The 27,660-nt window shown below is 38.7% G+C and overlaps 1 protein-coding gene across 3 annotated transcripts in view; it reads right to left on the bottom strand.

The window, feature by feature from the left end:
- Positions 1–5,961: 5,961 nt before the first annotated feature.
- ZNF516 (zinc finger protein 516) overlaps positions 5,962–27,660 on the bottom strand; it is a 79,256-nt gene continuing 57,557 nt past the window's right edge. For all 3 annotated transcript variants that reach the window (XM_075213216.1, XM_075213215.1, XM_075213217.1), the window contains exons 5-8: positions 17,829–19,304; positions 14,727–14,831; positions 13,618–13,685; positions 5,962–6,168 (exon numbers count right to left, since the gene is read on the bottom strand). In XM_075213216.1, the coding sequence (XP_075069317.1) occupies positions 6,109–6,168; positions 13,618–13,685; positions 14,727–14,831; positions 17,829–19,304 (1,709 nt within the window). In that variant the 3' untranslated portion in view covers positions 5,962–6,108. The remainder of the gene's footprint in view (positions 6,169–13,617; positions 13,686–14,726; positions 14,832–17,828; positions 19,305–27,660) is intronic.

The raw sequence follows: 27,660 nt of genomic DNA, 5'->3' as shown, positions 1-27,660 counted from the left end.
GAGTTGTAAGCAAAAATCAGCTGAGAAATTACTGTAGCAACGGTAATATTGCACATTACCGCGTTGTTCTTTAGCACAAAGCAGTGAATTGAATCTATGAGTTGGTGAAAGGACATCAAGACAAAATGGCTGAAAGACAGCAATGAGAGACAACACAGATGGTGAGAGATCAGGAGAGGATAGATAAATTTGTGTATCAACCACATAGAGATGACAAATTCAAAAGAGCTTATTAGTTTTGCAAGAGAAGTGGTATAGATAGATAACAGCAGAGGACCTAGTACTGAGTCTTGTGGCATGCTAACTGATAAGGGAAGTGGAGCAGAGATGGAGCAAAAGAAATTAACACTGAAAGTGCAATTATACCCCATTCATACTGCACCAAAATCCCGGGTTTTTGCCGGGGCGAGCTCAAATGACCCGGGTCTTGGTGCAGTATAAATGGTACAGGTCAAAAATCCCGGGTCTTCAACCCGGGATTTATCGAGGGGTAATTCCCGGGTCGGACCTGGGTTGCCTGCACTATGAATGGTGCAACGCGGGTTTTTCAACCCGGGTTGCACAGAAAACAAGCTGATTGGCTGTCTGCCTGTCTCTGGAGGATGATGTCATCGGTGGGAGCCCGTGGAAGATTCGAGAAGGAGTTTAGGAGAAATGGTGGATGGTGGAGTGCAGATCAAGCTGAAGCAGAATCGGAGTTTGTTGGAGAAAATTGCTTTTATTTCACTGAAAAAGTGTGTATTAACAGCAATTATGACACACTGGATGGAGGACTTTTGCATCATCTTTATGCGTCAAAAAACCAGTCACCTTTCAATGACATCACCATTTTTCAGCCAATGAAAACTGCTATGGTGATGACTCCCACAAATTGCCAGGGCACAGACTTGTGCAGTATAAATGGGGTCAACCTGGGAAATTCCCGGGTCCGAGGTGCAGTATGAATGGTGTTTCTGAGCTGGGACGCTCCGAGCCCCAGGAAAAACCCGGGATATTGCCGGGGCGGCAGTATGAAAGCGGTATTAGATAGGTAGGATGAGAACCAGGATATGACAGTGTCTTGAAGACCTAGGGATTGTAGCATTTGTATGAGAAGAGAGTGGTCAACAGTGTCAAATGCAGCAGAGATCTCCAGGAAAATTAGAAGAGAGTAATAACCTTTAGTGTTAGTAGTGATCAAATCATTGACAACCTGAGTCAACGCTGTTTCTGTGGAGTGTTGAGGGCGAAAGTCTGACTGAATAGGATCTAATAGGTAGTTTGTATAAAGGAAAGCCTGATGCTAGTGTAGGCAATTCTCTCGATAAGCTTGGAGGGGGCATGGGAGTCGAGATTGCAATTTGAGAATTTTGTTTTTTCGGGAGGGAGTAGGGGAGGGGGGAGAGGGTTCAGTAAGGGAATTTTAGTTAAAAGTGGAATGAGCACAAGAGACAGGGATTTGCCATAGGATTAAGAGGACAGGAGGTACAGTAGAAGGATAAGAAGAGAGTAGAGACGTCATCCTGTGTCAGAGGGTGCTGGGAAGGAATTGAGCTGAATGATTGTCAAGGAACATATCATTTCACATCACATCTTATCAAACGTGTTTGTTTTGCAGTGTCCAGAGCATTTAGTTAGGAGTGGTAGTATAGGTGAAGAAATCATTAGAGGTACAAAATGTGATGTGTTTTAAACAAAAATTGTCAGTATAACCCCCTTTGCTGCTGAGGTTTTCTTCCCAACTCTCCGGTTTTGGAACTTTTGGGCTGTACACATTCCAATACCATTGGGAGTCATTTTTGTGTGGAGTACCCACACAACTCATACTTTGAGTAACAAAAATTTTCATTTTCAGAAAATATCACTGTTTTTGTTCATAATCCCTAACATAGTAAAGAATATCTAGCAAAAATTGGCAAAAAAGTGTTTTTCTATTGAAATTTAACAAAATTGAAATAAAACTTTTTTGCTTCTAAATTTTACAAAGAAACACATTGCAGAATTTGGCTTGGGGTCAATTCACCTTTCAAAAACAGAAAAAGTCAGGATTGTAAATATAGATTTTCATAATAAAGTCATCATTTGAAAATAATGCAATTTTTTTATTTATTTACTATTTATGCACTTGAATGAAATGCATAATATATGAAGAAATAATATGGTGAGCATACCATTTGGATAAATTAAACAGACTACTGCATCAAATGAATGGTCACTGACCTTTCTAGGACAAGACTCAAATGCACAGCAGTTGGCATATCAGAAAATAACATTTTTCATTTAACTAAAAAAAACTTGGGCAAATAGCTGAAATGTAGATTGAATGGCTAATGGCCTGGCATGTTACGTATAAAAAGATACCCAACTCAGCTTCCTTATCCCACAAGGTCAGTTTGAGCACTGCACATTTATTACTCTTAGGTTGTGAAGTGGGTGGTAGAGACCCTTTTGGGAGGGCTTACCTGGGACGTCTGCGCTTGGTTTTTGTGTTTTGAGGGTTGTTGCTGCCGTTACGGATGGTCCGGGTGTTCCAGTTCCCGTTCTTGTTGGTAGTTTCCTTGTTTTTTCTGTGGCGCAACCTGTGATGGAAATAAAGTGGGGAGTGGGGGGGGAGAACAAGCTAGACCGTATACATGATAACAGCCGGTTTAATGGCTCTGCTGGTGTGGGAAATGTTTATAGCTTGTTTTGCAGTTTTGGTCTATAGCTCTTTTGCTTAGTTTATAGCTCTAGTGCCGTGTATACTGTGGTGGTCGTTAAGGTTCTCAGAGTAGGTAGCTCTGAGAACCTTAACGACCACCACAGTATACACGGCACTAGAGCTAAGCAAAAGAGCTATAGACCAAAACAGCAAAACAAGCTATAAACATTTCCCACACCAGCAGAGCCATTAAACCGGCTGTTATCGTGTATACTGTCTCGCTTGTTCTCCCCCCCCCACTCCCCACTTTATTTCCATCACAGGTTGCGCCACAGAAAAAACAAGGAAACAATTTATTACTCTTAGCCTAAAGAACCTTTTACATACCTTAAAATAGAAAATAATATCTTTCAATTTTTTTTACAATCTAATTTAAGGGTGAGGGTTAGAATTACAATTAGAATAAAGGCTTTTACATTATACATGCGGCGACTGGTGGCATTTTTACTTCAATTGGAATACATTGCAGGAGTGTCAGTGATTTACTGAGTCTTTTTTATGTTAAGTTTGCATTTGCTTATTATCGCCATTTATTCAAATCGGAATTATTTTGTAGAAATGTACTGTGTCGGACTTTTAATCATCGTTAACACGTACCCCACCCCAGTAACTCATTATAAATACAAACCTTAAGTTAAAAAGGCATTCAACGTATTTGTTATTTTCTTGTAGGAAAATAAGAGGCTGCACACGTCCAATGTAAACAATCAAACCCTTTATTGTGTAAATTATATTAGAGCGCTGTAAAAAATAACCTGTTAAAGAGTGAGAAACAGTAGATTGGTAGAGGTAGTAGGAAAATGTATGTAACAGTCCACAGATGGTTAACAGGAGTGTGTCAGGCTAAAAAGTAATTTATTTTAAAAGCTGATCAAAACAGGTTGACTAAATAAATAACAAACAAAAAAAATAATTTTAAATACTATAGTCTAGCAGATTTCTACATTAACAAATCAACACAATACTGATGATAAAATAAAAGAGCACAAAAGCTTAACCACTAAATAGGGCGATATTACAAAAAAAAAAAACAAAAAAAACCATTGTTAGGATCCGTGGAGATTTTTTTTTTAATGCTTGTTCAATTAAGTGAATCTTATTTCTGCACTGTACACAGCATGTAATTATCTACAATGATTTCCCCCTACTGTTCTCCATAAAGAAACATCGACATTGTAAACTTTGTTGATTAATACCAACGTAGCATCAGTGACAGTTATGCTTCCTGCCATTTGTCAGATGTTCTTCAAGACTGTGCCAAAATGAAAGAGGACCTCCATTTAATTGTAAGATCACTGCAAGCTAGACTGTTTAATACCATAGATGTCATGTTTTGATAATAATAGACTGTATATTATAGCATTTAGTCGCTGTGCCTCTCCAAAGTGTTAACATTAAACGAAAGGGAGGAAAAATGTGTCCAGTAATATAAATAATATGGAAATAATTAACATTTAACTGGATAATATATTTTATAGTAAGGACATGGAATGCACCCACAAAATATCACTTGGGGGGGGGGAGGGGGGGAATATGGCTTCAGATAGAAGCATTTTGAAACCACTGCCTAGCCAGGCACTACCGAGGACATCGAAATTTATTAAAACAAAACTTTTGAGACTGTGGCTAAAATGTTACCAGAAGAAAAGGAAAATAATATTTAATTTCTGTTATAACCATACAAGATCTAGAAAATGTATTGGTAGGATCCAGAATAAAATAAAAACTAGATTAAAATATTTGTTGAAAACACAAAACAAAACAATGCATTCTTTTAAAACAAATCTGTATCATAAGCCCACATACTACAAAAACCAAGCTATTCTTTATAGTACAAAGTAAACTGTTGCTCTCACCAGTATTAAAAGGTTAGATTTATATCTGTACATGTAAAATTATTGCTTTTTTGAAAAATATATTTAGCATGCTAGGAATTTTATACCCATTTTCTGCCTTTATAAAAGGTTACAATAAAATAAAAAAAACACTAGTAAAGCTTTGCAATTTTTTTTTTTCACAGAACATTTTCTTTCAAGGCAGCAGTAACTTTTGTTGATAATGCATAAAATCATGTGCAAAAATTGAGAATCTTAGAGGCATAGCTGTAGCACATAGTGTCACAGCAACAAGGGAAAAATATTCATCTCTATGGAATACATATGTAGTCCCGCTCAGTGCACAGCACCGCAATGCAGCCTGCCAGACTGAAGGGATGTAAATTGGGAGTATACTGCTTGATTTCATCCGTTTTGAATTTACCATCACCTCACCATAAAAAAGTTGCTGCAGAAGAGGTATATAAAGCTTTTTTTTTTTCTTTTTTCTTTTAATATCTTACTTCCCCCCACAACCTGAATGCCACCAATTAACAGAAACAAATTAATAAGTAACATTTTCAAACATGCTATAAACAGGAAAAATAAAATAAAAAATATTTATATATATATATCTTATGACCTCTCTCAAGGTACCGGCTTGGAGAAGGGTGGTTTTTGCAGTGGGGAGATTCATGCATGCTATTCCATGCGCATTTGTTTATTTTTTTTTAGTTGTGATTTTATCGTCTATCTAGTACAGTACTAAAATCTGCAGCTGATGTGTGGCAATTACAAAGGGGGAGAAAAAAAAAATTTGCATCATCTTTTGCGAGCAGGTTTAAGAAAGTAGCCCTATTATAAAAAGGTCCTGAGAGTAAAATGAAGAAGCATTTTTTTTCCTTTTTCCCATATTAGTGTTCATGTAGCATAACGTTAAGTGTTTTGTTGTTCATTACTGTCACCAATGTAACTCGGCACCTTGTGAAAACATCGTCTTCTGCGTTAAGACCATTAAAATAATGGGGTGGCCTCCAGATTCAAATAATGCATATTATTATGCAACATCACTGAGCAGTTCGGCTTTAAGCAAGTCAGTGGTAGATTAATCCAGCGCATTACATGTTGTGCCTCGTCTCTGCTACCTCCTTTTCATACTCACAAGTTGTCCTCTGGAGTAGATTACAGATCAGTGCTTACAATTACATGCTGTCCAAACCGTGTTATGCTGTACCCTTCCATCCAGTGTGTGATGAAATTCTAATTCATTATTAATTGTCTTAGGTCATGTCAACATTTGCCATTTTTACAAAGTCTGAATTTTTTAATCTAAAATAGCATTTAAAATGATATGGATGTATTTTCTTCTACATCTTCATTTATTATACACTAAGTGGTACACATATCTCTACACTATGGATGTGTCAAGTTATTCTTGGTTGTTTTTCCTTCACTTAAATACAACAGCCCCAGGGACTTGATGATTTGAAGGCAAATTTTCCAGTTGATCTTCCATGTAACTGTTGGGATTGTCACTTTGGGATCGAAGGAGCTGCTTGTCGGGGTACTCACTGTTATCAAAAGGTACCCGGTGTACACACTGCACATGCGTCTTTAGGTTCCCTTTTTGAGAGGCACTGTATGGACAATATCTGCACTGGAATGGTCTCTCCCCTAAGAAAAAGAAAAGAAACATCGCTTTTCACACTATTACAGGTTACCTAGATGCAATATATAGTCAGCAAGCCATCGAATTAAGACTAGTTTTATCTATTCAGAGTTGTTACATTCCAGATGAATTAATTTCTATTTTAAATTCAGAAAACAAAGCATATCAAGTTCTTTAAAATACAAAAACAGGATGGGTAAGGGGGATCTGGCGAATGTCAAAACATGATCTGAGACCAATGAGAAAAGTGAATAGTGAAGAAAAACAGATGACCAAGGACTAAAAGAGCATAGTGTAAATGGAAAAATGATAGTGCGAGAAAAGGCTCAATGTGTGTCCACACAGGAATAGAGTATTGCTCTCACACACATATATGTCAAAACTATAGAAGATTTGTACCAATTTTCATAAAGAATCACCATGGTGAACAAATAGGAAGTTCTAAAGTACACAGAAAACGCAAGTTAAAATGTGAACCAATGTCAGCCTGAAGCCTCATAGAACTGCTCAACAATGACATTTTCAACATCAAAGAACAATACAATGTTCTTAACATGGCATGCTTAATGTTTAATTAATACATTAGCCTTAAGCAGAGTTAATTCAGAAATAAAAATAATTTTGAATCAAGACAATCCAATCAGGCAAATTGTTTTTGGGGATTACAGACTTCAAAATAATAAAATAATTGCCGATGTTAGATTAAAACACAGTAGACTAATTTTTTTTTTTTTATTGAGATATAGACAGATCTATATCTATATATCTCATACGTACAAACATACATTTGTGAGATAAATGAGAAGGCGGTATTTACGTGGTTAGCGGTGCAAGTCATCTACAACGTATTTAGCAGTAAAGTACATTTGCACACACATTTGTGATTTACTTGGATTTGTATTGCTTAAACTACAATTTCTGTGGCTATGAATTAAAGTAGATTGCCATGTATTTGCTCACTGTCCATTATTTTGATTAATGGAGCACTAGTACCAGTAAAACTGATTAAAAATAGCATTTGTAATTAGGAGAAATGTATTATTAATCACAAATATGTAAAAAAAAAATTATAGCAACTTTAAGAAAGCGTAGTCTTAAAGTGTTTGTAATTAGGTGAAACATAAATGGGTATAAAAGGTCTCTTGCAGTGTTCAAGTTTAAACTTTGAAATATATTTATACTGAGCTAAAGATATGCTTGGCAAACATCAATGAGGCGGCCTGGCCTGTTCACATCTATGACATTTAATATATATATCTACTATATAAAAGCCTAGTGGCGTGTGTCTGTGCGTGGAAAAAAAAAACCAAGCTGCAGCGCCACCTGCTGGGCGAAGTTATACACTGACCTACTAAATTCTTAGTGTGTGTGGGGAAAAAAAACTCAGAAAGGGCTGAAATTTGGTATATTAAGATGTTTTTAATTTGTTAATTTAATTTGTTAATTGTTAAAAGTGTTTATAAAGATTTTAAAAATATATATATATATTTCTTGAAGGAGAAGTGACAGTTGGGAGTGGTTGGTGGTTGCCGGGGGTGACAGAGCAAGAGGAGTGTGATACTCAGGACCGCTGAGAGAGATCCCTGTGTCTGGATAGACATGGCGATAAAGATGAAGGATGAGGTGATGGAGAAAAATGATGAGGTGGTGACATGTGGACAAAACCACGTTAAAAAAGGGCGCTTACGTCGGGAAGTAACGCTCTTCCCCTGAGGAGGCCTGGGCTAGGCCCAAATGCATGACAAGAACCTTTTTAACACCTCAAGTAGCTTGATTTGACTAGAATGCATGAGTATCATGCACGGGTTAACTATATATATATATATATATATATATATATATATATATATATATATATATATATATATATATATATATATATATATATATATATATATTTAAACTTAAGCAGAAGTCCCATCAATTTGAGTTTAGTCTTAGATATCTGCAGTATCTGATAATCAGTAGAGTTGCTTTAATTTTAGAAACTGTACTAGAAATACAGTAATAGATTAAGATATATTTACCTCAATGTTGTTTTCTAATAGACTTATCTGTATATAAAGCATACTTGCCTACTCTCCTAGAATTCCCGGGAGGCTCCCGAATTTCAGGGAGTCCTCCCAGACGAGTAGGCCAACCTCCCGGACTCACCGAAATTCACATTGAATGGCGGGGCTTAATCACGTCATTAAGCCCCGCTCCCGCTATTCAATGCTGTGAATTTCGGCATTTTAGTGGGGACGGGGCTATAGTGACGCTACAAAACCGCCACACCCCCTGTCACATGACTTCTCCCCCAGGATCTCCCGGGGCAGAAGTTTTGAAGATTGGCATGTATGATAAAAAGTCAACCTGAATTTTAATTGGAGAATAAGCATTTATGGAGTACTTACTGAGATGTGTCAGTTTGTTATGTGTGCAGGGTGTGTACTGCATCAATGAGCAACACCATAGCGACGCGTTTTATTAAGTATGAAAGCCAGATGGAATAAAACAGATCTTCAGGTTGCAAAGTGACCCATAACACCGTTAAGAAGAGAGAGGAAGAAGAAGAAATGGAAAGCCACAGGCACAAAAAAACTCTTGCTACCAAACTTTTAATAAACATTCTTTTAGAAGAGTATAAATAAGGGGAAAAATAGTTCTGCTGGTCAAAAATGATTGTGGCCTTGTGGGAATGAACATCGGCATGTGAGGACAAGGAGTGTGGCCTGATGGCAAAATTAGTTCTGATAACCCAGTGCCTTGCATCCCAGTAATTCCATCCGTATCAAACATCAATGTTTTACATTGGGCCAAGACAAACTAAATGTACAAGTATTTTTTTTTCACTATATCCAATTTTAGATCATCTAATATTATCCAATAGATTTGGACAATTCCCAGCTATGTTATATGGATCAGCTCAACTGCACCACACTGCTAGAACAGAATTTGGTTTCTGCAACTTGAATAATTTCCAAGGATAATATGGTTTAAAAAAAAATGAAAACAAAAGACAATGAAGGTGTACTCTGTACAGGAATCTTTATATTTTGCAGTATATATTGTAGAGATAAAAGTCATGACTAATCAACTGTAAACAGGTAACTATGTATGATAAAATCAGGAATATTTGGAATAAGGTATAATGTACCTCTATGGAGGAATTTAAGGATATTAGGAGTTCTATGACCACATAAGAGAACAAAAGGATGCAAACTTCTAAAGTAGGGGGTGTGTTATTCCTTATAATATACGAATACCAAACTTTTCTATTTTTTTTTCTTCAAAGAAATAAAACAATAATCCAAAATACTAAAATGTTTAAAAATATTGTATAAAAGATTTGTGTTTATATGTGCTCTTGGACGAGTTCATGGGGTGGTACACCTTTCCTTTCAAACCTTAATGCAGGTGTCCTAAGGCAATCTCAGGAAGGACAGAAACCTCGGATTACCCCTGGGTGTATTGTGGCTAATCTATGGTAGCAGCAACCAAGACAGAAGAGTGAAGAGCAAACAGAGCAGTGGTAAGAAACACACAGTAGGAAAACCTGTTAAAGATATTGTTCTCTGTATCACTTTCTGGATGGATGAAGCATGTCTTAAAATAGACCATGTCTTGAAATATATATTATCTGTTTCACCACTAGCAAATAAAATAAATATGCATTTATACCCCGAACAGTATTCTGCATTTTGTATGTTGGTTTAAAATATATAGTCATATAAATTACATGTTTGAAAAGGGTACATGATAATAAAATATTGAGCATAGAAATGCAGATGGTTTCTTATGCATTTTGTTTTCAACACTAGCATCTCAAGATGTACTAGGCAGTAAGGGTGGTGTCACATGGGCACTTTAAAACATGGCGTTTAATCTCTAAATTGTAATCATTAACTTACGAGGTATGTCTATTAAATAACGAGACTGATTAAATAACTCACCTTTATTTATTGGTATTACAAATTTAATGTTTGTCCCCTTCAATATATCCCCATTTGCATGAATACATCGCTGTAGTCTTGTTTTCCACTGGTCGAAGGCATGGAGTAAATCAATTTGTCACTTGTTTCAACAAATCTGCCGTTATCTTCTTTACAGCATCAACTGACTCAAAATGTGTGCCTTTAAGCACGGATTTAACTTTTGGGAAAAGATAACAATAGCAAGGTGCTAAATCGGGCGAATATGGAGAATGTTCATGTGTAGTAATGTGTTTGTCGGTCAAAAACTGCTTCACAGAAAGTGCTGTGTGAGCAGCCGCATTGTCCTGGTGAAGAAGAAACCATTTTTCCACAGTTGCGGCCGTTTCTTTCTGACTCTCTCTCTCAGCTTTTGTAAAACTTCCTTATAATAATGCCGATTAACTGTTGTGCCCCTGTTCTGGAGCCCATTCTTCCAAAATTACACCCTTGATATCGATAAAAATAATGAGCATTGCTTTGAATTTTGACTTGCTTTAACAAGCTTTTTTCATTCTTGGTGATGACGGTGTTTTCCAGTGCATTGACAGTCGTTTGGTTTCAGGATCGTACTAGAAGATCCAGGTCTCATCACAAGTGATTACTTTATGAAATAGGTTGGATCTGTGTCAAGTTGCTGTAGAATGTCAACACAACATTCCTTGCAACGTTCCTTTTGCTCTGGTGTGAGAACCCTTGGGACCATCTTTGCACAAACTTTCGTCATGTTAAGATCCTCACGCAAAATTTTCCATACGGTGTCTGTCAATTTTACGGATTCAGCTATCATTCAAACAGTGAGTCGACGGTCTTTTCGAACAACCTGATTTTTTCTACAATTTCTTCGGTTCTTGAAGTGCAATGTCGCCCAGGGCGTTCATCATCTTCGACATTCTCACGTCCCTCCCTTAATCTTTTGTGCCACTCAAACACATGTGCACGAGACAGGCAGTCATTCCCATAGGCCGTAGTAAGCATTTAAAAACATTCTGTTGGCGTTTTGTGCAATTTTACTAAAAATTTCAAACGGACACGTTGTTCAACTTTTAAACTTAGCATTTTTTCGGCACTCTACAGAAAACACAACCAAACTAAATGGTGACTCACAATCAACTGAACATCAGAGTGTTGCAGCTTGTCATGCAGGTTCAGACCGGTTCAAGGTTACTACGTATGCAGTTATAACCGGTTCTGACTGCTTTGTTTACTAGGTGGAATCACAGTCTCATTATTTAATAGATATACCTCGTACGAGTACTACATATGCATCACTTGAGCTTTTTTTTTTTTTTTTTTTTTTTAAACCCACTAAGTAGCAGCATTTTGGTCAAGGTTTCAAAGAACTTGAAAAATGCTATCAAATTGAAATCCATTACATGTCAGCTGCAACACACACACAATTAGGAATGAGCACTTGTGAAGTTGTAAAAGCCTCCATGTGCCACTACCCTAATGTGACAAGTGTTCATAATCCTCTACTGTCCTACAGAACTGGTGTTTCCTACAAGTATCTACTACAAGGGTCAGCAACTCCCCGCAATGCATGCCAAACGTGGCACACAGACAAATTTTGTCTGTCACAGCAAAGCTCCGCAGCTGCTTCACTAAAGCAGCGGAAGACAGCCGAAACGGAGTTGCGGCACATGTGCAGCAGCTCAGTTTTGTTCATCACTGGCAGCTTTAGTGAAGCAGCTCCAAGGTTTTGCTGTGGAACAAAAAACATGTGTGCAGACTCCAAAAGTAAGTATGAGGCACACTATGTATTGGGGGCACAACTATGTGGCATACTAGGTACTGGGGGCAGGGCCGGATTAAGGGGATGGAGGCCCCTGGGCTAAGGGGGCCTCCATTCCCCCGTGAGGCGCCACCCAGAGAGGCCCCCCCCCCCGTGATCCAAGCTGCCGCCCCCCCCCCTCCCCCCCCCGGTGAGCCGAGCAGCCCCCCAGCCCCCAAGGCACTTACCTCCTTCTCCTAGCATTACAGTCCTTCCCCGGCGCGCTGTACGCTCCTTACTGAGGAGATCTCGTGAGAGAGAGACTCAAGATCTCCTCAGTAAGGAGGAGACTACAGCGCGCCGGGGAAGGACCGCAGTGAAAGTGCTCAGCAGCATTGATCGGGTCGGGGGCGTCCCCAACTGATCAATAATGCTGCTGAGCACTTTCAAGGCACCCCCTGGATGCCCGAGGCCCCTGGACTGTAGCCCAGTTAGACCTCGGGTTAATCCGGCCCTGACTGTGGGCACAATTACGTGGCATAATTTGAACTGGGGCAAAACATGAATGTTTATTACCTGGTCCCATTGCTATTAATATGATATGAGCATCATAAAATAAGATATATATATATATATATTTTTTTTTTAATTAGCACACTTGAATCAGGATGGTGTAATTATTAGACAACAGTGTTTACAGCACAGCCCATGCAAAATGTTGCTTGATCTTACAATACTTTTCAGCATGGGCACAAAGATACAACTATCTTGGGTTAATTTCTGGAAGACTTCAACTGCAGCATTTGTTTCCCATAATCTCAACCTTATCTCCTACCTATAGGTCATTCTTGTCAACTTCGGAGATCTTCCATCCGGGAGATCTTCAAAGTTGTCACGACCTAGGGACGTGCCAACGCAAATCGCGTCATCATGGCATTGCCCCTGTCAAACTATGCCAAATTCGGCCAATTACAGCAAAGGGAGGGGTCAGGATGAGGCAACTAGCTCTGCCCCCACCCACTTCACTAATGAAGAGGGCAAGATGCAGGAGGCTACCCTGCTCTCCCAAAAATTTGTGAGTCTCCTGGACATTCCGGGAGAGTAGGCAACTATGCTTATAGGTCTGTTAAACTTCTGAAAATTTTGTTTGTGTTTATGAAGGTTATTGACACTCTAAAGCCAACTTTCATGTTAGTTTTTAGAAGTCAAAATCCTATTAAAATTTTGTTTTGGAATGAAAAAAATAAACTGCTAATGCTAAATAAATGCTTTGGTAGATCTCATTGTTTAGAAAATAAAGATATATGCTTATGTAAATATATGTCCCTAGGATCTTCTATGACTTCAGGCACATTTCATTCACCAAGACTAGAAGGAGGAAGAAGAAAGGGAGTCTGTTCAGAGAGGAGACACTGGACATTAGAAACAGGAGAGGCACACCACCACCACACCACAGAAGCTGCAAGGTCAGGATAAGGAGCTGCTCTAAAGATTTCATATGTAGACATTGGAAAAATACTCTTCAGAAAAACACAGACTGGTTCCTTGTTTTATGAAATATATAATTCATGTAAATAAGGGTTTTGTAAGTGAACAAGTTTTATGCATGAATGGTTGTTCCAGTAATCACTGAGACTACATAAGTGGCGGGTATATATACACACACAACAGGTCGTCTTGGCACAGGATGATAAAAGGCCAGTGCTTTACTGAGGAGTACTGCTGTGCAACTTTTTCTCCCCGGCAATCATAAGAAAAACCAAACACTCAATTAGTTGATAACATACTTGTTTTGGGGCATCTGCGGAGGTGGTGTGAACTTCAGTACCTCGGAGTCCATTAGACTCATATACCACTGTGGGAACAAGGGGTCTTGTTAAACAGAGGAGCATTGAAGCTTTCGTTAGTGTGTGTACATCATTGAGACCATTACAGTTTAACCACAATTAAAAAAAATTATTATAAAAAGGGAAAAAAAAAAAAGGACCAGTTATTTGCCTGTGGCCAGTACATACCAATTTACTGTAACACTTTCGTTGAGAGTGTGTGTTAATGGCAGCCTAAGGCCACTGCCCTTTTTAATTTAGACTTCAGTGCTGAAGAAAGCAATCACTGACAACATTAATTATCAGTGTGTGTGTGTAAAGGGACCCTTTACTTGCATTACTTACCATTTGGCCTCTGTCATTTCACATCAGACTGGCTTATGTATGCATCATTCACACTTCTGCACAGAAGCCCTATAGTCTAGAGCTGTCACAGAACGCTACCTAGCTCGCACAATGTAATAGTCGCAAAGACCAAATTGGTTTAGGTTTAAACAGATATTAAATATCTGGATTAATTAGCTTTCATTTATCACTGTCCAGCCTAGAGGGCATTTTCCCATAAAACAAAATGGCATAAGGTGATTATGATGTTCATGTAAAACAGGGGTTAATGGTATGCAGAAATGAATAGTTTGATATTTGTGTGCTTGTGGCAAAATGAATCACTTGCATGTTTATTCATAATCATTGTGGTCTTTTGTTAACCTTTCCCATTTCTCCCAAATCCCTAACAGGAGCTTACAGATTTTCAACTCAAATTATGGTATTAACTGTTTAGTAGTTGCAGCAAATGAAACCACACTTAACCAAGGTCAAGATCCCTTCAATATCAATACAAAGCCTTATTTAGAGGCATTTATCTAATAAACATCCTTCACATTTTTGAGATTTTTTTTTTCTTGGGAAAAACAACAAATATCCTTAAATTAAACGGAGATTAAGAAAAGCAGACAATGCAAGTATATACATGGAGCCAAAGCGACAAGACTGTGACTGAGTAGGTTAGTCTTTTAAATATTACAGTTGTCGCAACTTTAAAGAACTGTCATAATGAAAGCAAGATGTACCTGTATGAGACCTCATATGGGTCCGTAAGTGGCTTGGTTGGGTGAAACATTTCCCACACTCAATGCAAACACAGTCTCCTTGGCGTGCCTGTGTCCTAAGCATTCCTTTGGATAATAGGGAAGGGAGGGGGGCAAGAAAGAAAAAGGAGAGAAGTTGAGAAGAAAACATTATGCTAGAAGAAAACATCATTAGTATGTCTAATGTGTCATTATGTGAGGCTACCTTCAGGCCCTAGATGACAACTGTCAGCCTTCATCTGGGCTGGGGATGACAGGCCAGGCACACACAGGATTGCGAGAATGCATAAATTACATTGAATTAAAAACCGCTCCCCATGATGTGCCCGCACCAGGACTGGCATGTCAGGTGTGTGCTTTTCAGAGCAGCTGGATCCACTTTTCAGCCATCACCCAGCTTTGTCAAGCAGTGTATCAAGCAAATCAAAGTGACTCCAGCGTGCCAGAGACTAGTCACATGGATAATAGAAAATGAGTAGAACCAGAGTCTGCCTGTCCCTCCTGGGCTGATGTACCTTAGAGACAAATGCAGAGTGAGTGCAGCCATCACAGAATGATCAAACCTTTAGCCCTTACCTATCTGCCTGCTGGTGCTGCTCTGACCCTAGACCTCAGAGGCAAACACTAAAGACATACGAGAATGAGAGTGTCTTTCTGCACATTCTGAGACAGCCCTTTTCCCTGCCTTTAGTAAACATGTTTTCTGAGCCATTAGCATTTGTGGAAAACTACTCAAACCTTTTTTTTTTTTTTTTTTTTTTTTAAAGGTCAGTTTACAACATCTGACTTAAAGGGCTAGCTGTTGTCTTTGCTGCTGATCAAGAAAGACATGTCTGACTTTTAGTTTAGTATGTTTGGTTTGAATATCATTTGCTTCTTTCATCCAGAATCTCCTGGAAACAACACATCCAATGCTTCAAGCTGGTTTCAACACAGTGCAAAATGTTATATATACACAAAAAACATATGATAAGCCAGCAAATTATCCATTTACACCAGCTGAAAAGTTTAAAGTATTTTTTTTTAGTTACACCAAAACCAGAAACTGTACATTACTGTAAGGGACATTAATATATGTACACTTGTACAAATACTATACATGATACTAGTGTATTGAGCCTAGTGGTGTAATATAATTGAATGTAGTACATCATCAATATGCTTTATTGGTAACTAGTCTGTCCCTCCACAGCTTCCATAGCTTTCAAATTGTAGCTTGGAATTTCAACCTCTAAGATTCTTTTAGTTTAGTGTGGCACATTTATGGAGCCATATTGTTTGCCAGTTGCTGCATGACGGATGTCAGACAAAGATGTATGAATGTAATTAAGAGATATTACATTCTTGGGGCTTTTTTTTTTTTGTATTAGACCGACAAGCTGCAGTCTCACAGTATCCACAAAAAATGATACAAGTGATATCACATGACTCATTTTGAAAGTGCTATACACTGAGAAGCAAAACAACTAGTGCCAGAAAAATAACTAAACACTACTTGTTACTACTAGGTCTAAAACCATTAAGCCTTTTTATTCTACACGGAAGATGGTGAATTATAAAGACATAATGTAACACCTCATGCTACTCATACATTACAACAATTTGCATATATTAAACACTATATCTGTGGCTGCCATTCATGGACAGAACCAATTTCCATGAGAACTACTCACATGCTCCAGAGTTCAACTCACAAAATACTGAACTTATTATCTAAAACTTTATGATATGAACTGCTTGAGCCTGGGGTCCTCTCTAGCTAGCTCACACCTTGGGTCAGTCTTAGCAGACTCCCACACCAACAAGCTTAGTTCCTCCATCAGGTGACTACACCAGGAACAAAGGGCTTAGGAAAGAATCTTTTCCGAGCATACATCAGCCTACAGTTCTGGTCATTTCTGCTTTTTATACAAAGCATGAGTGAGCATACATCAGCCTACAGTTTGTCAGACTGACACTAGGTGGCACTAGGAGCTGGAGAAGGTACCACATTTGAAAAATAATCCATATTTGCAGATATACATTTGAATGAGAGTGGACATCTCTTTTAAGCACATTTAAAAAGTATAATATAGTTTTACATGCCCAATTTATATTTTGTCAATAGACTGATCATACAACTCAATCTTGTTAAACTCAGGAATACAGGAAAATATTTTTAGGCATCTTAATACTACACAAAGAAAAAGATCATTTTTAGATGCATGCAAATTACAATTGAAATACAATCCATCTAGATTTCAGAGAATGAAAAAAAATTAGACCAGTAAATCTAATATGCAATCTACTAGTAGCACTACATAAAAGTTCCCAAAACATTTGCATATTTATTTTTGAAAGAACCTAGAACGTGATCAGGATGGGGGTAACCTATTTTTTTTTTCTATGCATCAGACTTCCATTCTATAATTGTGGTTAGCCTCAATGAGTCTTAATGCCAGCCACACACATGCAGGACTAGTTTGTGAGTGGCCTTCTAAACTATTATATTGCTCATACTTGCAGAACGGGAAGTGAAGTTGGCTGATGATTTTCCATCTGCACGTGTGGTCCAACTAGCAAACTAGGAAATGACAACTTTAATTTGCATTACAAACATTGAGCCCAGTCTCAAAATCTATACAATGCGAGTCTGCTATTGAATCAAATAACGCACATGCCACACTTGGGGTCAATATAAATCTAATAAAAACAATAGTAGTCACTTGGCTACACTGCAAGTATATATGCAATGCTTTCAAATATAGCGAAAGGTAACATACATGTTAATGAAGGTTGCAAAAATGCCTTTATCAACTTCAACTTACATATAGGATTTCTCATGCCCAATCTTCAGAAAAATAAGTTTGCACATCCTTAAATACCTTTTATTAATGACCTTCGTCTTGCAACTACGCATTTCCACCACATATGCAGGATACCATGTAAAATATAATTAATTTCACCAACATATGGAACAGGTTTCCAGGACAATAAGTATGAAAATGTGTTTGGATTTAACATATATCTCTATATCTATTTTCTATGCAGTAAAGACATTCTACAATTAGCATGATTTTAAACAGCAGAATAATTTCAATTTACCTGCATTATCCATATTATTGTTATTGGCTCCCCAACTTTGGTACAGTGTAGCTAGGTCCTTTGGAATGTAGGGCTTAAAGATATTTAGAACGTCTAGTCGTTTTTCAAGGTCTTCAGACGCAGGCTCTTGTTTTACTGGATGAAAAGGCGATGGAGCAACTGTTGTACTTTGTTGAATTTGCAAAACAGGGCTGGTCTTGGGTCCAGCACTACTGTTGGGCACTGTTCCTAGTTCATTGACTATCTTGGCCTGAGATTCTCTTTGAGGCACTAGAGGGCTCTCCTGTTTGACGTGTGGCTCTACTTTATGAAATGGAAACTGTGGTTGTGACAGTGAGAATTTGGTTTTAATTGCATCAGACAAATACAGTTTATTAGGAGATGCAAAACTAGCTGCTCCCTGGGACATAGTGTATTTTTCTACTTGCTTACTACTGCAAGGCTGTAGAATTTGTCTTGATGCGGATGTTTGAGGAGTTGTATGATATTTACTGTAACTTCCAGTTTGGGTCAGTTTAGGGCTCAAGTCATTCTTTGCTTTTGATGCTGGCTGTTGGACCACTGCGTTATATTGCTCTTGAGCCAGTAACACCTTAGGCTGTCGTTCAAAGTTTGTTGCTTTAGGCCCATTGAAGCCACGGGAGCCGACACGCACCTGAGATCCACATGTTGCTTTAGAAACATTTCCTAAAGTTGAAGCGTTGCTTTTAGATGCTGAAGTTTGACTTGGTGTCTGAGTACGTGTGAACCTGACAATAGGCAATGGCTGACATTCTTTGCCACCGAGTGCTGGTGGAGGACCAGTACGCCCATTTCGGGCAAGAAAAAGGGCATTGTTTTTCAAATTCTTGAACCCATTTTGTTGAACCCACTGAGGTGCCATGGAGTTACAGCTGACTTTATGCCAAATTCTTTTGTGCATCCACAAAACCTCAGGATAATATGTATTGTGACTACAGTAAGGGCACTGATGAACAATCAATGAAGCTTGCAATGCATCAATAGCACTTTTACTACAAATCTCATCTCTGCTTGACTTTTCACTTAAATCCAACGGAATAATCTCCTCTTTATCTGTATCGTTCGTTTCTCCTTTAGGGTGTTCCTTTTCCTTCACTAAGTCAGGTGTCTTTCCATTGGGATACATATTTGCAGCTGTCAAGTGTTTTTTAATGTGGGCCGTTTCAGGATTATTTTGCACCATAGAAAGGGATGTAGTTATATTCTGAATAGGTTTGTGAGGGTCTCTGTTGTATTTGAATGCTGGTACTTTTAAATCAGGGGAATATTCTGTTTTCACAAGAGAAAGGTCAGGATGATTTTTAGAAACAAAAGAAGGATTTTGCAGATCAATTTTACGCTGGGTGCTTTCACATTTGCTGGTGTCTTCAGACTTAAAGGTATGGTGATGGTTTGTGGTTGATATTTGCATTGCCATATCTTCTGCAGAAAACTCATTATGGTATGATTTCAATCCTGCAAAAAGTAAATGAAAAATCACTTGTAGCAAACAGTACATCAATGAAAACTTTGTATATTAAACAGCTAGACTAGCTGTTTTACATATACACACACACACTACAATGTTTTTTCCCATTTTGTTTTAGAGACACATGTTTTAACGTAATCCCCAAGTCTGGTTTCTTTCAAGTGTCCCATTTTACGTCTATTGAATACATCTATAAATAAATCCCCAAGTTGGTTCTCATTGTTCCCCCAAAAAACTGTATATATAATTTTCCATGCTATAGTGGCTTTGTAGTGTATGCAGTTGTGTATAGGCTTTCCTTCTAAATATGCTACTGGCATTGATGGCATGTCCTCTCACTTGCCCCCTGTACTGGGCAACTAAAAGTAAGGTACTGTCCATACTTCACAACCATATATATTGTAGGACGAGGCAGTTTGACAATAATCATCTCAGCTTTGTTTTGTAGCCTTTACACTAGCAGTTTGTTGGCAACAATAGGAACAACAGGCAGGAAGAGGAGGCCCTGTACCTCCTCTACTCACAATGTCAGATGATGCACCTACATGAGAACTGCAGAAGAGTTTACAAAACTAAGGTCACATTGAGCTTCCTACCATAAAGTATAACTAACCCCCAAAATTGAAAATTCTCAAATATTAACTATGAAGGGAACACACATTGATCAGTGTTACCCAGACATTACATTTTAACAGAGTTGCAGTGGGCAAAGACTTCCCTACTCAGTACAGACCACTGAAGATCCCTGCCATATTTTTGGGACACTGTCCTGATGGGATCTCCTCATGCGAGTAACAATTCACACAGCAATTTGCGGTCTATGGACATGCTAGTATTCATGCAGAAATACCCAATGACCCTCTTCGGCCATTTGAAAAATTGTGGGGTATGAGCACTGTGGATGGATGAGACACACGGAAGCTTTAATAGTATATCTTTTGTGATCAGCTGGTTAAACATATTTGAGTGGCTTGCCACAGATTCTGCCAGTGCCACTCCAAATGGTGTTGCAAAACCATTCAAAACCTTACATGTTCTAATTTTTGCAACCTTTTATAATCACTAAAAAGTTATTTTTCCATTAAATGACTGAGAACCTTATTATCCACAAAGCAGTGTCAGATTTGTGTCAATATCTCATTTTGTAGTTACTCTATCGTAAAACAAAAAAAAAATCCTAGCAAATGTGATAAGTGCCTTAATTAATCTCTTGTTGATAGGTACTGAATTGCAACAATTTCCTTCCCTGCATATTTCATGTGTTAATGGTGTACAATGATCAAACCAGAGAATATAAAACTTGTGTTGTCACAGCAACCTATAAACAGTTTGCTCATTCTAGATCCTCTTATTATGTGCTATTATATTGCAACTGTAGTGTTAACAATCTTATTTTTTGTCCTTATTGAAGATTGCAATATGTGTTTTCAATGCGTCAAAATATATGAAGTGTTGATTATGAGTGGGAGGGATTATGCACAAAATAAAAGTAGTCATGTTTAGGCATGCTAAAGACAAACCTGTCACAGATAAAGCTTCATGTCTTGCCCTAATCTTTTTTTACACTACTAAAATCACTGACCTGCCAAGGTGAAGCCTAAAATTTTCCACTTTTACCATACATAGTTTCACATACAAAACAAGATGAATGTATAAATCCTGTTTCATATAAAAGGTGGTTTGACACCACAACCGTCCAGGCTAAGTTTGACAGAAGCCTTCAATGTTCTGTTCCCATATCAGTATTAAACCGGCTTCCTACATACCACAATTTCCCTCCTCACGTGATTACATTGCCCGTGTCACAAGCAGCCCTGCCCTCGTAGGATCACTCATTCAAGAGGATAGGCCATTGTCATCCACAAGATCAGCGATACCATGCTAATTATCTGATCTGGTATAGGTTCTATCCTTATCTAGTTCACAACTGGTGACACAGGAATGTGCAGAGAACCAACCAACAAAAAAAAAAAAAAAAAAAAAGGTGCTCAGACCCTAATCAAATGCACTTTAAAGAGCAATGAACATTTCAGATAACTGTTCATGGGAAAAAGAATACCACCAAGTCATGTTTCAGTTTTAAAAGTGTTTGCAATGTAATAGTGCTGTACATGTAAAAACAGTGCTAATAAAGATGCAGACGCATTATTGAGGGGGGGTGTTTTCGAAAGCATCAACACCTCCAAGATATCGAGGCAGACATGGCCCTTTAACAAGATCAGCTTTATCTGAAAAATACAGCCATACAGAACGACTCTGCACAGGACCTGTACCACACAGTGATGTCAAACTTCTCTATATCAATTTTATAGCTAAAATTGCTTTTCCTTAGGCACCGTGCATGAAATGTGCTAGATGCAGGCCCGGCGCTCCCATTAGGCAAGGTTAGGCACTTGCCTAGGGCGCCGGGCTCTGGAGGGCGCCCTCTAGAATGAAAATTACTTTAAAACTGTGCGGCGACCGATGACCATACCTGTCACGGCCGCCGCACAGCATTCAGATGCACGGGGGAGGGGGGGAAGAGGCTATTGCTCACCACCGCCGCCTCTCTGCTCCGTCTCCTCCCCTCCACTCACTAGTGTCAGTGAGTGGAGGGGAGGAGACGGAGCAGAGAGGCGCTGGTGGTGAGGTAAGGAAAGACGGGGTGAGGAGGGCGCCGATTTTTCCAGGGGGGGGGGGGCGCCGATTTTTTCAAAATGCCTAGGGCGCCATGGACCCTAGCACCGGCCCTGGCTAGATGGCATCAATAGATCAGCAACAGAGATGACCCCATACGCTGTGTGTAGAGAGACTATGGATCTAACCTACTTAGCAGTCATTTAAGTTTTATTTATACATAGAATAACTATCCAGAACGACAAAATGTCTTGAGCATTGTATTCTAATAAGTCCTTTCAGTCTATACTATAATAGTTAACCACTAGAGCACCTAGTACTCTTTGTGTCACTATCAATACTAGGTAAAATACATTTATATCCAAGCTTTGCATAAAAAGTTTTATAAAGAATATTGCTGAAAATTTGAGGAAACCCTATTTGACACTTTCCATTACCCTAACCTGGGAGCCATATCTAGCTGCCACACCACCCTATTAAAAAAAAAATGGACAGCTTGAATCCTCTGCAACTTAATACAGCTTCCAACAGATCAGAAAGAGAAATGGTCAGCTGAGTGTGCTATGTATGGTCTGTATCAGATAATGTTTATGCAGGAGATAGTAGCAGCTATATGGTATAACCACATTAGCTTTCTCCAACCAACCATTTAACTCCTTGGTCGGTTGCAAGGACACAGTATGTTTAGAATGGTATCACACAGTGTTAGAATGACAGCCGTGAACATCTTACAGAGGTGGGGGTTCTTTAAACGTTCTTATTCTTTCTGCTATGAAAGTGCATGTGTGGCCCTCCTTTATTTTACTGCCATGTTTTTTTATTTTATATGCCACATGCCATACAGCTGTAGTAACATTGTGTCAACAAAATGTAAAAGGAGAAAAACTAGAATCAGTCTACTAAATGAAAGAGAAGGGGTCTGGAGTAGTGAGAGCCTTGAATTCTTTATTTTTAAAACACACTTGAAACATGCTGGTTGAAATCTTGATTCCTTCTCATTCTACGTCACTTGCAAACTTAAGTTATCAAAGCCAGGCTTTAGGAAATGGTGCAATAAACGTCATATAAAAATCTAATTTAAATATATGTATGAGCTCTGAACTAGAACACACACAGTTTTTTATTTTATTTATGTTTTAAATGTGCTTCGCAGGAAACACAAGTCAGACCACCAATATGGATACACATCTCGAATTCATAGGTGCTGAAGAAAAACATTTCTGACAATTCCATTGCTATAAAATATGCCAAAAACTATGACCAAAAGGCATCACATCTACAGCAAAATATGAAAATTGCCAGAGGGGAGACAATTTATGTGGTTATTTATAAAAATTATATATATATATATATATATATATATATATATATATATATATATATATTACAAATGTGATTTCTTAACTTAAAAAAAATAGAAATATTTTGTGCACCTTATTTTCTAAAAAAAAAAAAATACCAGAAATTATGTGTGCAGTATTATTTGGCAAAAAAATAGAATTCAGGAGTGAAATTGCTTTCTTTGATCCTTAGTTCAGTTATTGAAAGAGATTTAAGCAGTCATCTACACCATACATAAACAAGTAATTGAACAACTGTGGAAATATACTGCCACTTGCTGGCTAACTTTGGAAACAACAATTTGGAAAACAATTAGACACACATCCTGGTTTGTACTTCATCATTCATTCATCTTTTTGTTGTCTCTTTGTATAAGTTGTTACAAATACATATACATCTAATGTCTGAATTAGACATTTTATGTTTTTTTACATTAAAAACCCATGTTAGCACTTTGATAAATGTTATTACTATAATGAGATTAAATTCTGCTTTTACCCTGCTTTAAAAAGGAGACAGTAAGCATACAGACTGCCACTGATGTATGGACAGCGACAGGAACATAAATAACAATAAAATCATGTTATTTTCAGGTATACAGATGCGCCTTTCACATTCCAATGCCCTAGAAGCCTCTAACTGAACAAGCTGTAAAACCCCTGTGTTCTCTGTAACAAATTGTTAAAGATATTATATTACCTTGTATTCAGAGTTCATCTTTTTAATACACTACTGCTGCCTGCAAATAATGATTTGCAGCTTATTGAGGCAGATATGCAAGGTGTAATGGCCATACTTACCCACGTGTAATGGAAATTCAGCAGTTGCAGTTAGGGCTTCATTTACCATAAAAACCAATAGGTCAATATTTGCTCATTTGTCAGTCACCTATACTTACACTCAAAGCCACGTAAAATGGTGTTGGACAGAGATAAAGGGGTTCACCACCCTAAAAATTAAAACTTTAGTGACTAGACACTCTTGCCCTATAACCATGATCCAGCACGGACCAATATTGCTGCATGCTCTTCTTGTGCCTGGTCCCGTCAGGTTACACAGCATTTCCGTTTCTGGTGTAGACGGGCACAGTCTTGAGTACCCACGTGTTGCATATCCGTGGTGCAAAATGACCGCAAACTGAAACTATCCATGGGGTCGGGTTTTAGTCATTTTTGTGGACTGGTGTGGTGGTTAGACAGTGAGAGTCATACCGTTTCTCACAGTCTGACTGTAAAATTGAGAGACAAAACCAGTGCTATACGAGACTGCACTCTGCAACATCCTCATTACGTCCCAGGCCAGGCACTGTAAATGCAGTGCAACTATAAGACGCAGAGGCTGTAACTCACAGATTGGCACAAGCTTTGGATCAAGTGCTGACCTGGCACTCCCTGCACTCTCATCAGTTAATAGCTCCACATATTCACCAATTGGTGGAAGACTGGTGCCATTCACCAAACTGGCGGCACATTTCTAGTAGTTAGGACAAGCACTTCCCCCAGAGAATAGCACACTGAGGGAGCAAGGTCCAGTGAGTAAATGTCACCAGAGTTCTAGTCTGGATCTTATAGAGATCACTAGGACTTGCTCTCTGAATTGTATAGATGTCACTGAAATACAATCTCCACTGAATACTGGCCAGATGGAGCTGGGTTGAATTTTTCCTAGATTTTATTGGCTCTGCACAACCATGCCCAAATTTTGACAATGCCATGGATACTATGTTTATGTGTTGATATATATATATATATATATATATATATATATATATATATATATATATATATATATATATATATATATATATATATATATATATATATGTGCATCATCATGTATACATAGGCACAGAAAGTAAGTTAGCACAGTCAATGTGTGATATCTACTGGGCACAATATGTGTGCAGTCACTGCTAGGCACAATATTAACAGCAAAAAATATAACCAGCACTACAAAAGTTTAAGAATGCTTATTTCAATGTAATAAAATAATAATGTAACCCTGGAACAGGTGCAGAGGTTGCAGCAGATAATGCTATGGCTGAATCATGGTTGAAATTATGCAAGACTGCTAACAAATAAGCAGCCCTGATTGTGGACAGTGACAAATTTACATATCTACCACTCAAAAGCAGATATTACTCTTCTTACTATATGAATGTCTGAGTCATTGGGTTATTATTATTATTAATTTTTATTTATAGGGCGCCACTAGGTGTCCGTGGCGCCGTACAGGGACAAACAGAATTACAATAGAAGGTGAGACAGCACAGTACAGTAAACAATCACAGTAACTCAATGAGCTCAACGCTAGGGTAGGGGGAGGGGAGAGTCCGCATACGACGGAGGCCAGGAGGGAGGGCACGGGTGACAGGGAAACTCCCAGAGGGAGAGGAGGGAGGGAGAGGGGACGGGGGACGGGTTGGAAGAGGGTCCTCGAGGAGGAGGGCTGATAGCTGGAGAGCAGAGTTTAAAGTGGTGGAGACAGGAGGAGAGATGACCCTGCTCAAAGGAGCGTACAATCCAAGGGGCGGGGTAGACAGACAAAGAGACACGGGGGAGGGAGGGAGAGAAGGAGGAACGGAGGATAACTATGAGGGAAGGGGAGTGAGGGTGAAGAGGCAGAAGAAAAGGTAGGAAGTTAAGTGGGAGACTGAAAGGCTTTAAGAAAAAGGTGGGTTTTTAAAGCCCGTTTGAAACTGGACAGATTAGTCCAGTTTCAAACGGTCTGGGTTATAATAAAATCAGTGTCTGAAGTATGCCAGTCCTGTTACCATATTGTTTACTTTCTGCTTTAGTTCTTACCAATTAAAAAATAGAACCATGCACAAAAGTTCTACACCATCTATGTCTATAATTCAATATTTAAAAATGACTTTAAAAATGTTACTACATTCAAAAGGTAATTTTCTTTTGTATAACACATGGGTAAAGTAGAAATTAAAAAACCCACCAAGAGGGCAAGGACTCTTGAGAGCACTCTTGAGGTGGGCAGCACGGTGGCGCAGTGGTTAGCACTGGGGTCATGGGTTCAATTCCCGACCATGGCCTTTACTGCGTGGAGTTTGTATGTTCTACCCGTGTTTGCATGGGTTTCCTCCAGGTGCTCCGGTTTCCTCCCACACTCCAAAAACATACTGGTAGGTTAATTGGTTGCTAACAAACTGACCTAAGTGTGTGTGTGTGTTAGGGAAATTAGACTGTGGGGCAGGGACTGATGCGAGTTCTCTGTACAGTGCTTTAGTGGCACTATATAAATAAATGGATATGATGACGATGATGATGAAAGGTGTACATTTCAACAGCAGTTTTGTTATATCCAAGTGTAGGAATACCAAACACATGAACCGTAATGAGGAGGATAAAGGAACTACATACAATATTTACACCAGCAGTGGGTAGCACAGAGTGAACCCATACTATACTCCTTCCTCTTAATTATCAGTTTCATACTGGGCACATTCATAAAGGATATAAGCCAGGCCATTGTGAGTTAGCAGTGGGGCTATATCAGGCATCTAGAGAAGGTTACTCATCCTGCCACACTCCTCTTCAGCTGGCGTCTCCTTCAGCAACTTTTCAGATGCTCCCTGCTGGAGTCCTTTGGTTGTGACATCCAGTTGCAGGGAGATGATTTGCAGGAAGGCAACTACACACAAGTGAAGTTTTGGAACACCATGAGTCTCCGCACAAGGATAAACAGATGGGCAGCACGGTGGCTTAGAGGGCAGCACTTCTGCCTCACAGCACTGGGGTCACGAGCACAATTCCCAACCATGGCCTTATCTGTGTGGAGTTTGTATATTCTCCCCGTGTTTGCGTGGGTTTCCTCCGGGTGCTCCGGTTTCCTCTGGTTTACTGAAGATGATCTGTGTATGTTCAGAGCCTGAAACCACCACAGGATATAACATTGGGATATCCTTACTCATACAACAGTGGCCTCCCATAACTCAGCCCGAAGTATTGACAATTATGTTTTGATGAAGGAGTCCACATTGCTTTAGACTGTATAATATACAAAATGTGGAACTTCGATCGCCATTAGAATCTACATAGATTCTTCTTGTGTAGTCTTACTTTTTAAAAAAAGTAGGAGGCTACTAAAGAGGACCAGTACAGAATGTAAGTAAAAAAAAATAAGTAGACTACACAAGAATCTGTGTCTCCAAATGACCATCTAGGTTTCAGGTGTTAATAGTCAGCAATATAGTCTCAAGCCTACTAGACAGATTCACCAAAAGCATAATGCCAATACCAATATCCTCCCAGCAAGTGTTTTTTCCTTGTGTCCTACCCACCTACCAAAGGAATATATCCGTGACTGAAAATTAAGTAAAGGAAAGAAAAAAAAAAGTGATGAAGGGACAGAAAGAGAAAGTGGAAAAAT

This window comes from Mixophyes fleayi, chromosome 5, assembly GCF_038048845.1.
Source record: "Mixophyes fleayi isolate aMixFle1 chromosome 5, aMixFle1.hap1, whole genome shotgun sequence".
Taxonomy (NCBI): Eukaryota; Metazoa; Chordata; class Amphibia; order Anura; family Limnodynastidae; genus Mixophyes; species Mixophyes fleayi.
The sequence above is the reverse complement of the archived record's forward strand: the minus strand, read 5'-3'. Positions and strand labels throughout refer to the sequence as shown.